The sequence below is a fragment of the Geotrypetes seraphini genome, chromosome 3 (genome assembly GCF_902459505.1).
Source record: "Geotrypetes seraphini chromosome 3, aGeoSer1.1, whole genome shotgun sequence".
Taxonomy (NCBI): Eukaryota; Metazoa; Chordata; class Amphibia; order Gymnophiona; family Dermophiidae; genus Geotrypetes; species Geotrypetes seraphini.
In genome coordinates this window covers 169638952-169652466 of record NC_047086.1, presented here as the reverse complement: position 1 = coordinate 169652466, position 13515 = coordinate 169638952, and the positions used below count along the sequence as shown (strand labels likewise).

Genomic DNA, 13515 nt, shown 5'->3' with positions numbered 1-13515 from the left:
CCCCCCCATATAAATCTTAATCACAGCTTTAAATATCTGCCTGCAGCACATCAGCACCTGGAAGGCTGTCATAGGAAAGCCTAGTAGAGCTGCACAGAGGCGGCTTGGGTCATCTTGGGAGTGGGTTAGGGACTCATGGAGAGGAGGACCCAGGCCCATAAGCCACTGTAATCACTGCATTCATGGTGACACATGTGCACTCCCCCAAAAACCCAAAACTCTTTTGTACTGCCATATAAGTGGCTCCTGCAGCTATAAGGTCTATTGGGGTTATAGACTGGTGGGTATAGTACATTTTGGGGGTGTTGGGGGGAACTCATCATGACCTATAAGGGAGTTGTAGTGAGATGTTTATGGGGCACCCTTTTTGTGAAGTTCACAGTAGTGCCCTTTAAGGTACCTCACTATTCAGGTGAAATGTCTAGGTGTCCAGTCCATCACTTTGCTGACCCCTCCCACATCCAACAAGGCTTATTCTAGGCGTTTTTGACTTGGACGAATATTTGGACAAAAATGTGGTATAAAGATGGACAATTTAGCAGCCTGGACGATCAGACGGCTGGATGTATAGGCAATTTTCAAAATAAAAAATATTTTGGGTGTATTTTTCGAAAATGTGTCCTAAGCTGTGTCTGACTTTGGACGACTTGCGAATTAGGCGAAAATGGACTTAGACGTTTCTTTCAATTATGCCCCTCCATGGCATCGGGAGCAGTGCGGGCCATTCAGCGTGGCTCCCATGCTAAAACCGCTAGCGCGTTTAGTAGAAGAGGCCCTAAGTCTGATAATGAGATTAAATTTACTACACTAAATGAGGACATAACTACTTTAAAATCAGCAGTAGATGCTTTGGTTAAGGACAAACTAATGACACACAGATAAATAGAGCAATTAGAAAATTTTAACAGAAGGCTCAATCTCAGACTGTTAAATTTCCCCAGGTCTGTGGAAATTTCTGCAGTAGAATTGTTCAGAAAATATTTAATACAAAATCTTAGCTACGCTCCCAAGGCTATGGACTCCTTTTACTAAGGTGCGCTAGAGTTTTTAGTGCACGCAGGAAATTACCGCTCACTACACTGCGCGCTACACTTCTAGAATGCCAGCTCAATGCTAGCGTTAAGGTGTAGCGCGCGCTAATCCACGTGTTAAAGCCCTAACGCGGGTTAATAAAAGATTTATTACCTGCCTGCCACAAAAAAGCCAGGGAGCAAGCCAGGAATGGAGAATCAAACACAACAAACTACAATGGACTTAGGAAATATCTCATAGATTCTGGAATCAACAATATCTACAATTAAAGACAGAGTTACTCTGCTTGTTTCTTTATTTTTCAGCAAGATTTAAATTCTGTTTTAAAACTTTATTTTCGTAAATCACAAACTCCAGTTTTTGGGCAGCAATTATGGATATTCCCTGATGTGAACAAAGAAACTCATAAAGAAGAAACCTTTTCCTTGTGATGAGGCAAGAAACAAAAGAGATTGGAGCTACTTTTCAACTGATGTATCCATGCAAGTGCCTCATTAAATATGCAGGGATAAAATATACTTGTTTTGTTCCTGACCATTTGCGGTCTTTTCTGGACTTAAATAAGATCTCTAGAGGATAAAAGGAAGTAATAATAGATTGTAGGAGCCACCGTTAAGCTTTTAGTTTTTTCTTTTTTTCTTCTTAATAATTTGGTCCCTTGTTTAAGACCACTCCCTCTACAGATTATTGAGGTCTAAGAAGGATAGAATTTGTTTCCATGGAGGGGCATAATAAATAAAAACATCTAAGCCCAAACCCTCATGCCCCTTCTGTGGGCGGGGCCTTAGTCACATGGGTGTAGGGGGTTGGGACCACAGCGTTCGGGGGGGCCGAGCAGGGGTTCAGGGGGGTGACATGGGGGGTGCGACGAGGGCAAGAGGGTCTGAGATTCCTCCTGCATGTATCTTAGAGGGGGTGGGGGGTAGGGGGTTTCGCTGGGACAGGAGGGCTTGGGTTCCCTCCTGCCCCAATTATTTCAGAATTGGTGGGGAGAATAGAGAGTTGTGCGGGGACAGAAATCCCACCCGTCCCCGTGAGGAATCCCTATGTCCCCACTCATCCCCGTGAGGAATCCCCACCATCCCCACCCGTCCCTGCGAGGAATCCCTTCCGTCCCCGCCCGTCTCTATAAACTTCAGAAATAGTTATTTCATTTAATTATGCTACTGAATTAAAGGCTCTGGTAGAAACCCATTTACAAATAAGCAAAGAGACTTTATTAATTTGGAAATATTAATTGGGAAGAATACATACTTCGTAAACGGGTTTCTACCAGAGCCTCTAATGTAAATATAAAATATAAATACCGAGCATTAGTATATACTGCTTTCCAGAAATTGTCCCCTTTTTCTCAGTCCCTGCTCAAAAGAGCTTACAATCTAAACAGACAAGATAGATAAATAGGATGTCATGAATACAGTTAAGAGGAATGGTTAATCTGCAGGCTGGGTTGGTGGGCAGTAGGGTTATGGATTGAAGATTATGGCAAAAGGGTGGGTTTTCAGTCTGCTTTTAAACAAAGTAAGGGAAGGGGCTTGGCAGACAAACTTGGGTAATTTATTCCAGGCATAGGAGGCAGCTAGATGAAAGGAACAAAGTCTGGAATTTGCAGTGGAGGAGAAGCTAAGAGCAGCTTATCTGAAGAATGATGTTCTCTGGGAGAGAGAAGAGAGGAGAGATATTGAGGAGAAGCAGAATGAACACACTTATAGGTCAGCAAAAGGAGCTTGAACATATGAAGTGAGATGTGAACTGCATGTGCCAGACAGGCATCATGGACAGAATGAATTAGAGTACCGGTACTCAGCCCACAGTGATTCCACCTGCACTTTCAAGTTATCAGCAAGGATTAGGTGACTAGATAGGGGGGTACAAATGCAAATATAGGCCCCCAGATGCCAAAAACCATCATGCCATTTCCCTGCTCAGCACCCTATGATCTGTCTACTATTCCTTTTTCATATCTCCTTTTTCTTGTGTTTACTCACTCCTCTCTCTAGCCCATCTTTACCCCTTCAATAATTTCTCATCTCCTTCCTTTGTGAGATATACGTTGGTAAGTCATTTGCATATAAGTTGAAAAGTCGGAGCCAGCAAGGAAAATCCATTAGTCTGACCCCCACAATGTATCGTCCCTTGTTCAAACTGGTTTAGCGACAACCTAATTTGCCAACCCGATGTACAAAATGGCCCACCACGTACTTTTCTGTGATAAAGGGGATGGAACTCCTCTCATATGAGGAAAGACTAAAGAGGTTAGGGCTCTTCAATTTGGAAAAGAGACGGCTGAGGAGACATATGATTGAAGTCTACAAAATCCTGAGTGGTGCAGAATGGGTTCAAGTAGATTGATTTTTTTACTGCATTAAGATTTACAAAGACAAGGAGACACCCGATGAAGTTACAAAGTAAAACTTTTAAAACCAATAGGAGGAAATATTGTTTGACTCAAAGAATAGTTAAGCTCTAAAATAAATTGCAAGAGGATGTGCTTTTTTCTTTCTTTTACTATTGAAATTGTAGTACAACCTTTTTAATTATTTTTATATATAGTGATTTTATGTAAACTGCATAGATGTTATTTGATTGCAGTATATCAAATGTACAATAAACTTGGAATGTAGCTAGTTTTAAAAAGGGTTTGGAGAAGTTCCTGGAGGAAAAGTCCATAAACTGCTGTTGAGACAGACATGGAAGAAGCCACTGCTTGCCCTGGATCGGTGGCATGGAATGCTGCTACTATTTGAGTTTTTGAAGTGCTTTTTTTAGACTAGTGCTTAGCACAGATATTTCCTGGTGCCTAACTCTGAATGCCATTTACAGAATCTGGCCTTTAACCCTTCATGCTTCAGGAGAAGACAATAGCAAACCATTCAGAAGCAGCTTCCAGGGCAGGCTGGCAGCACTAGGCTTACCTCGCTGCTGCTGCCGACCTGCCTGAAGATTCAATGCGTAGATAGGTGGGGGAGTTGGGAGCTGAAGAAAGAAGACTGGGATCCCGCTGTGGGGTGGGGTTTGAACTGGTGCAAGCTCCAGTGTTGGAGTGCAGTTGGGTGAAGAGCGAGAGTGGCAGATGCTAGAATGGGGAGGGGGAGAGTTGCAGTATCACGGGAGGGGCATGGGAAAGTATTGCTGCCTTGATAGATTTGCATGCTATTTCCCTAATTTGCATGCGTGGATTGGATCGGGTGCAGCCAGAAAGTTAGTGAAATGGCAGTTTTGTGGATGAGTGGCAGTTTTTTGGATAAATGGCAGCCCTGTTTTTTTCAGCTTTGATGACATTGTAACCCGGATGTGTCACCGGAAGTCGGATCCTGTGGTTCTTTTTAGCAACGGGCAATTCTTGTGCCTGTGTGCACGAAAGAGGAGTGGAGTTTTCAGCTGATTCATATTCCCTGAGGAAGCCTTTGAGAGGTGAAAAAAGGAACTTGGCAGAATTGGGTATGGTTTCTGGACATTTCATCTGATCGTTGCCGTGCTGTTTCCATCTAAAGTCTGGCCAGACATCTTCAATCAATCACGACATTTCAGACCATGATTTTTGATTTTGCTTTTCCTGTGTACAATGATGGGTATATTACACATTTGATAAGTACATTTCTGTAGTGGTGGAGTTTTTTGCCAAAGATATTAAATAAAGCAGATTTTAACTTTAAATCATTATTGATAGTTGACTGCTGACGTTTATGAAAATTTTTAGGCTTTTTCTCCACTTTTTATATGAAATGTTTATCGGGGGTGTAAAGCCCATCTCTGGCGAGTAATATTTTTGTAGATTGATTTTTGAGTTTATTCTATTACTCTGTAATTTTTCTTGAAAGTATTTTATTTATTTAAAAAATTTCTATACCATTTAAAATGAAATGGTTTACATAATTTGCTACGCTGAAGTTTCAGTCTCTGATAGGACTGCGCGTAGGCTCCTATTCTGAGGCCTTTTCCTGAACAGTTAGAAATATAAGAAAAAATATATTTTGGATACATTCTGTCTGGAAGTGGTATTGGTTATCAGTTTTGTATATTACATAATTTGCTTACATAATTTTGTAAAAACATAATAAAACAGACAGAGAGATATTGGTCCTGGGATGGAGTACAGGAGCAAGGGTAAAGAAGGAAGAGAATCTGTGCAGGAGTGGAATAAGGCTAGGGGACAGGGATGACCTTGGAGGCAAGGGAAGGATAAATAGGGATGGAGCTTGGACTGAAAGGGTGAGGAAATGCAGCAGAGGATAGATGAGGACCAAAGAGTACAGAGGATGGTTAGGGGAGTTCTAACTAAGGCCCAGATTCACTAACCTGCCCGATCGGGCCCAATCCGGGCAGGACCGACAAATTCAGGAAAGAAACATATGCAGATGGGGCGATCGGAGGAACACCCCCATCTGCCTGCATGAATCGCTTTTGTGTGATCTGCGCGCATGCGCAGACCATCTGTAGATGGTCTGTGCATGCCTGTCGGAGCTGCAATCTATTTTTTTTTTTTTTTTTTTAACTTCAAGGCATTCTTCAGTTACGTAAAGGGGAAGCGACCAGCGAGAGAGGAGGTGGGGCCGTTGGACGATGGGGATAGGAAGGGAGTGATTAAGGAGGATAAAGAGGTAGCTGAGAGGTTGAATACGTTCTTCTCGTCGGTTTTCACGAGCGAAGACACATCTAATATACCGGACTCAGAGGAGCTCATGAGTGGGGAACAGGCCGAAAAATTGGAGCACATAGAGGTAAGTAAGGAGGATGTCCTCAAACAGATAGACAGGTTAAAATGCGGTAAATCACCGGGCCCGGACGGGATCCACCCAAGGGTTCTGAAGGAACTAAGACAAGAAATAGCGGGCACAATCCAGCATGTTTGCAACCTATCCTTGAAAACTGGTGAGGTACCAGAGGACTGGAAATTGGCGAATGTCACACCTATCTTCAAGAAGGGATCGAGGGGTGACCCCGGGAACTACAGGCTGGTGAGCCTGACTTCAATTATAGGGAAGATGGTGGAAGCTATGATCAAGGACGGCATTTGCGAGCACATCGAGAGGAATGGCCTACTGAGAACAAGCCAGCACGGATTCTGTAAGGGAAGGTCGTGCCTAACGAACCTTCTGTACTTCTTTGAGGGAATAAGCAGTCGGGTGGACAATGGGGAACCCATAGACATCATTTACCTCGATTTTCAAAAGGCTTTCGACAAGGTGCCACATGAAAGGCTGCTTAGGAAGCTGTGGAACCACGGGGTGGGAGGGGATGTGCACAGATGGATCAAGCACTGGTTGTCGGGTAGACTGCAGAGGGTCGGAGTGAAGGGCCAATATTCTGATTGGCGGGGAGTCACAAGCGGTGTGCCACAGGGATCAGTGCTGGGGCCGTTACTCTTCAACATATTTATCAATGACCTGGAAAAGGAGGCAAAGTGCGAGGTTATAAAATTTGCAGACGATACCAAACTGTGCGGCAGAGTTAGGTCCAGGGAGGAGTGTGAGGACCTGCAAAGGGACCTGGACAAGCTGAAAGACTGGGCAAACAAATGGCAAATGCGCTTTAACGTGGAAAAATGCAAGGTCATGCATATAGGGAAAAAGAACCCGTTGTTCAACTACAAATTGGGGGAGGGGCATTGTTGGGAGACAGCAGACTTGAAAGAGACTTGGGTGTGCTGGTGGATGCATCACTGAAGCTATCTGCACAGTGCGCAGCAGCCTCGAAAAAAGCCAACAGGATGCTGGGCATCATAAAGAGGGGCATAACAACCAGGACGCGGGAAGTCATCATGCCATTGTATCGAGCGATGGTGCGTCCACATCTGGAATACTGCGTTCAGTATTGGTCGCCGCACCTCAAGAAGGACATGGCGGTACTTGAGAGTCCAAAGGAGAGCAACGAAACTGGTAAAAGGGCTGGAACACTGCCCATACGCCGAGAGGTTGGATAGGCTGGGGCTCTTCTCTCTGGAAAAAAGGAGGCTCAGGGGAGATATGATAGAGACTTTCAAGATCATGAGGGGCATAGAGAGGGTGGATAGGGACAGATTCTTCAGACTGAAAGGGACAACAAGTACGAGGGGGCATTCGGAGAAACTGAAGGGAGATAGGTTCAAAACAAATGCAAGGAAGTTTTTTTTTCACCCAAAGGGTCGTGGACACTTGGAATGCGCTACCGGAGGAAGTGATCAGGCAGAGTACGGTACAGGGATTCAAACAGGGATTGGACGGATTCCTGAGGGATAAAGGGATCGTGGGATACTGAGGGAGGAGCTGGGATGTAACACAAGTATAGAAAGCTAACCAGGTAATAAGTATAGAAACCCAACCAGGTCGTGCATGTGCAAGACCGGAGGGTTAGGACTTCGATGGGAAGATAGGACATCAATGAGAAACCAAGGTGGCAAGGGAGCCCCTTCTGGTGATTCAGACAGGTCGTGACCTGTTTGGGCCGCCGCGGGAGCGGACTGCCGGGCAGGATGGACCTATGGTCTGACCCGGCGGAGGCACTGCTTATGTTCTTAACTTTTTATTGGACTTCTGGGCTGGCTGTTTTATTTTTCTTTTGCCCGTGGTTTTAACCCGCTAGAAGCCCGCGGGTTAAAACCATGGGCTAGTACTGCGGGGCAGGCAGATCGGAGCAGTGGGAGGCAGATTGGGACAACGGGAGGCAGACTGGGACAGCAGGAGGCGTTCGGGGCAGCAAGAGATCGGGGCTGACAGGGCAGAGAGCAGGGCAGCAGAAGGCAGGGCAGCCGGAAAGGGCTTGAGCGACTGGTCCCCAGCAGTCGCTTCTTTTGTGATTGGCCAGCCCAGTCGTTGTGCCTGAAAAATGTTGGCGAATTGCTGCCTTGCTAGATTTGCATTTATATTTTGAATACACTTTAGAACTGAGATTTAAGAAGGGTGGATCATTTCCGGCAGTTGTGGGAGGACCCTTGAAACAGCAGTGGGCGAAACATATCGGGTCTAACCCTCCCAAGCCGAACAAACTAAACTGAAGGTTTATGAAAGTAGATGTGAATGAACTAAGCTAAGTTATTGCTTTATTTGTATCTATTTATGTATGTATAAAAAGAGTATATATCTAAGAAGTTGATGAAATAAGTAAGCACTAAGCACTTTGATATATAAATATCGGGAGAAGTGCAATAATGTAAGGCATTCATGCACTTTTAAAACAGTTGAAAAGAAAAGGAAAAATAGAAATTAGAAGGAGCCGATGAGGAAATAACCACGTAAAGCTTGCCACGATGAAAGTATTTTGAGGCGGTGAGTGGTGGAGCTGAGGCTCATAAAATAGTTTAAAACTGAATATTTAAGAAGTTGTGAAGAGCTCAGAGTATTCAAAATATAAATATAGATTCTATTCTCTGTGCAAAGATTAGTATTATACATTGATCATAAGTTGCTAGATTTGCATGCCATTTCCCTAATTTGCATGCGTGGATCGGATCGGGTGCGGCCAAGTTAGTGAATCAGGTCGGGGCTGCTAAAGGGTGGCAAACCGATCGGTTTGTTTGAATCTAGCCCTAAGTAAATGGGTGAAGGTGCGAAAGTGGGACTGGGACAGGTGGGAGGCAGGGACAAGGCATGGTGGAGGTGGGGTGTGAGTGGGGTCAGGGGCAAAAGATTTTTGACTTCACAAACCCTAGCTGTACTTAGTTCAACATACATGCTGCTATCTTCTTTCAGGCCTTCTAGTGACTGTTCGGTTGCACTTTCAGTGTTTCTTTTTACGTGTCACATAACACTGCAGGTATGTCGCACGTTTTAGAAAATATAACCAATTCGCCTTGGGCTTGAACAAAAAACGAAATGCACAAAGCGGATGTAAAACTTTTCCCAACCCTCTCCTGACGTCACTCAATATAGCCGAGGGAACGAAGGAAGATGAACCCATACATGCGCAGATTACTAGCGACGGACGGAAGCTAAGTCCCCCAAAACAATCTTACTTAAGAACGAAGGAAAGCGATGGACCTTAATTTGCCTGAGAAAAAAGACCGCAAGCGTTATTTTATTTACTTTACTCAAAGCCTGGATATTTTGTTTCTAATGTGTTTTATCCCGAACTCTACACTGATACGAAATAATTGGGAACGCAACGTTCTGTCAAATTCCCATGTATTTATTTATTTAAAATTTATATCCTTTGCGATTCGCTCTCGCGCTTGGCAAGATGTATAGTGATAACTCACTTTAGGATCCGCTTTGTTGCCGTGAAAAGCAATCAGGCACTTTCAAGGGTCGTCCTACTTCAATCACGTCCCTTCGTTGTGGGGAGGTCCTCCCGAGGCACGTCGGCCTACAAATAGGTGACGTCAGCAGGCCGCGTCTCTCTTTCCGCGCGGACTCCGGAGAAGTTCTGGTGAGTGCCGCGTGGAATCCGCCGCCATCCGTCCTGCGCGTGATGTTTCTGTGGTTTTCTCCCTCATCCGTCAATTTCTGTCTATGTCTTTTTTTACAGCACCGGGCGCGGGACATCCGCCGATCATCCAACGATGACCGAGGAAGGGTGAGTCCGAGGGCCTGGGACGTCGCAAACCTGCTCTGTGAAGTATGAGGCATGTAGGTCTGGAGGGACAGGGAGCAAGCACACACGCTAGGCATCTCTCGGACAGGGAACCTCGTCGCAGCAGGATTTTTTTTTTTTTTTAATCCATCTCTCTTCAAATGTGTACGTAGATGAAATTAAATGATCTTTGCTGTTAGAAATCTACTGAATGTGAGCGAGTGTGATGGCTGAGTACACGCCTCAGCCCTGTTTTAAGTATTTTAACGTGCAGTGAAAATGGGTTAATAATGAGACAATAAGCTGTGTAATTGTGAAATGTATTTAGTGCTATGCATTGACCTAAAGACTAATTTGGTGGAGGCATTGTTGGGTGGTACAGCTGTGTATGGAATTAATCTATAATAGTTATATGGAGGCTTTTCAAATTGTCTACCCATCAAATGTTCAATTCTAAACTTAATGTGCAGAATCAGCTTTGTATAGTATAATGGTGGTCAGAGAGCAAAGTTCTATCCAAAAACAGGATTAGTAGGAGAAAGACTGACCATGAGAACATTAGTGCACCATATTAGACACTAACAATCATAAAAGGTTATTCTATAAATAATTTTTTAATGTCTCAAACTATTATAGATTTTAGATATGGGTTTTTATTTTTATTTCTCGAGTTTGTTCAGAAAAAGGAATTTAAAAAAAAATTAACTAAAAGTTAACATTGTATGAGTCTTTCAGTTGTTCGAATCATTATATATATATATATATATATATATACTTGATTATAAGTTGAGACATTTGTGTTTTAAAAAAACATTAAAAACTGGGGGTTGTCTTATCCATGGGTAGCACTCTGTATTACTAACACATAGTGGCTGTTTATGGTGGGGTGGGGGTGAGTGAGAGGAGGGGTGTGTGTGCGCGCAGAAAATTACTGCAGATAAAGACCATATTGTCTACCCCAGGGGTGCCCACACTCTTGGTTTGCGAGCTACTTTTAAAATGCCCAAGTCAAAATGATCTACCAACAATAAAAAAACAAAGCACACGGTACGCAGAGAAGATGTTAATTATCATTTGTGTTCAGGGTTTGTTTGTTTTTTTCAGAGGTCAAGGCAGATGACACTAAAATATGCAATGTCACCTCAGTAATAACTATTACTAAACCATGACAGCAGTTTTTAGCGCAAGAAGCTGCGCTGAATGCCCCTCACAGCTCCCGACGCTAAAAACCCCTATCACGGGGGCCATAGTGCAAAATATAGACAGCAGATATTAATTCTCAAAACGGACACATTTTGATCACTAAATTGAAAATAAAATCATTTTTTCTACCTTTTTTGTCTAGTGATTTCATGAGTCTCTGGTTGCACTTCCTTCTTCTGTGAATCCAATATTTCTTTCTTTCTGCCCCCTCCCCTTTTCTTTCTCCCTCCTACCCCCTCTTTATTTGTCTTTCTCTCTCCCCCTGCCTGTCTTTCTCTCTCCCCCTGCCTGTCTTTCTCTCTCCCCCTGCCTGTCTTTCTCTCTCCCCCTGCACCCCCAGCCATCCACTTCCCTGATTCTTTCTCCCTGCAGCTTCCCCCCCCCAGCCACCATGCCGATTTTCTCCCTGCTTCCCTGAGCCAGGCCTGTCGCGTACAAATGCCGGGCCCACAAGCCTTCACCTCCGACGTCGGAGGTGAAGTCTTGTGGGTCCAGCGCTTGTATGCGCCTGGCCTGGCTCGGGGAGGCAGGAAGAACAAAAGTACAAAGGCAACACGATCGACTCGCGTTGCCTTTGCAATCAACCATTTGGGCACCCCTGGTTTAAGTTTCAAGTTTTATTCATATTTGATTAATCGCTTAATTAGATTATTTCTAAGCGAATTACAGTTTATATGTAAACACAATATCTCCTATCTCCTCCCCCTAAGAAATCCCACTTGGCTGTCCCTTGAAGTCTAGAATTCAGACAGTCCTGGTTTGCACCACCTGAATCATCTCTGAATTTTCAGAAGCTCTAGCTTGGTATTTTATACACACTTTAGAAACAAGAATTTGAATATTAAAAAATCAAGAAATATGAGAACAGCTTCCATATCTATACACTGATGTGGAATAGGAGAATGTATAAATACAAAACCTTTTCCTTGACCCCCTAATATCCCCCCTCAAAAAACTTGTACCCAACAACAATTTTAGCCAGCCCTGATAGTGCACAATGGCAGGGTACTCTTTTATAAAATCTCCCATTATTCCAATTATTTATTTAAAAATTTTCTTAATCACTTAAACCAAGTGGCGTACAATTATGATTTAATTATCCCAATTCCCCACCTTTCCTCCTGGAGCCTATATTCCAATCCATAGTACAGAGGTGTCAAACTCAATCACATTAAGGGGCCGAAATCCAAAGTTGTGGGCCAGACCCTGCCCCCATAATAGTACTAATTATAACAATTTTTTCCATTCATTTTTCATATATATACATACAATATAATCTTATTAACACAATGGTTAACCACAAAATTAAACTACACAAAGCACACTATATGCTTCTCAACATTCATTCCTACCAGAACACAGATAACCCCTATGCATATACGGGACCAAAAACTAAAAGTACTAATATAAAAAAAGAAAGGTTAAGATTCAAGATTCTGCATGCAGTACATCCCCCAGTGAAAAAGAAACAAATGTATTTCTTCCTGAGCAGTGCACAAGATAGACAGCAGATTAAAATTCTCAAAATTGACACAATTCAAACACTAATCATTCCCCCCTATTCTTGTTGTCTGCCTCCCTCCGGCGGATGTCCTACCTTCTGACTGTTTATTTGCGGCCTGCAATACAATGCCCCCAGTGTTATCTTGTGGCTGGCTCCCTCCTCCTCACAGCCGCAGTGTGCACGAAGCTGCGTGCAGCGGCTTCTCACACGTTCTGCGTCTGAACCGGAAGCCTCTCTGATGTCGCAACATCAGAGGGAATGCTTCTGGATGAGGTGCAGGACGTGCAAGGAGCGGCTGTACATGGCTTCATGCACATTGCGGCTGTGAGGAGGAGGGAGTCGGCCACAAGGTAACACCGGGGGCATCTGACCGCATAAAACAGCCAGGTGGGCCTTGAGTTTTGATACCTGTGCCATAGTAGAATAATGCTTTATTAAGAGAGAAACCCTTTCTTGAATGGCCTGTTTCAACTGCAACCTCATCTTATGTGCCAAATTTAATTTTTCTTCTTCCAGCTGCATGCTTTCAATAAGTCACGCGCGTGGCTGCTTGAGTTGTTGAATCTTCTCCTCTGACGCAACTTCCTGTTTCTGGTTACTTCAGAGGAGAAGATTCAATAACTCAAGCAGCTGCGCGCACGACTTACTGAAAGCGTGCCGCTGGGAGAAGAAAAATTAAATTTGGCACATAAGGTGAGGTGGAGGGAGATGGCGGGATGCAGCGATCGGGTGTGGATGCTGGACCGCGCGATCCGTGCTTACTTCACTGCGTAGACAAGACCATTCACCGCTCCACGGGGTGAATGGCCTTGTCCCCGTTCCCAAGACGACCACTATTTTTTCTCTCCCCGCTTTGGTGGGCCGTGTCATTATCTATTCAAGACCACATAATGCTGAGTATGATTAAATTCTCATTGGCCTAAATTCAATTGCTCTACCCTATATATTCTCCAGATATCAAACAATCTTTTACAATGTTTAGATCTTAATGGCATTGCCACAAAGCATGACTGACAGTATCACCTAAGTGATGCTTGGCATTGCACATTACATTTTATGGTTTTGCTACCTTTTGGGTAGGGGTCTTGATACTAACTACTGAAAAAGCTGCAGTGGTTGAATGATGACTTTTTTAAAAGTCGGATACCCCTTCACTCAAATTATGAGTGATAATCTTACTCTGACAACCTGAAGCAGCAATTGGTATCTAGCAAGTGTAACTAAAAACTATCACTTGTAGGATTAGTTTGAGGAATAAAGGATTCATGTTTATATGTTGTATTTAACTT

The 13515-nt window shown here is 43.7% G+C and overlaps 1 protein-coding gene and 1 non-coding gene across 5 annotated transcripts in view; both read left to right on the top strand.

Moving 5' to 3' along the window:
- The first annotated feature begins 9297 nt into the window (after positions 1–9297).
- Positions 9298–13515, top strand: part of RPS12 (ribosomal protein S12) — a 28580-nt gene continuing 24362 nt past the window's right edge. The window contains exons 1-2 of one of the 4 annotated variants that reach the window (XM_033939015.1): positions 9298–9375; positions 9475–9522. In XM_033939015.1, coding sequence (XP_033794906.1) covers positions 9509–9522 — 14 coding nt within the window. In that variant the 5' untranslated portion in view covers positions 9298–9375; positions 9475–9508. Of the gene's footprint in view, positions 9376–9474; positions 9523–9543; positions 9685–13515 lie in introns of those variants that run through there. The other 3 variants (XM_033939018.1, XM_033939016.1, XM_033939019.1) reach the window with 3 other exon arrangements.
- LOC117358337 lies at positions 13341–13415 on the top strand. Its single transcript, XR_004539031.1, has one exon. It is a non-coding gene; the product is annotated as a small nucleolar RNA SNORD101 (small nucleolar RNA).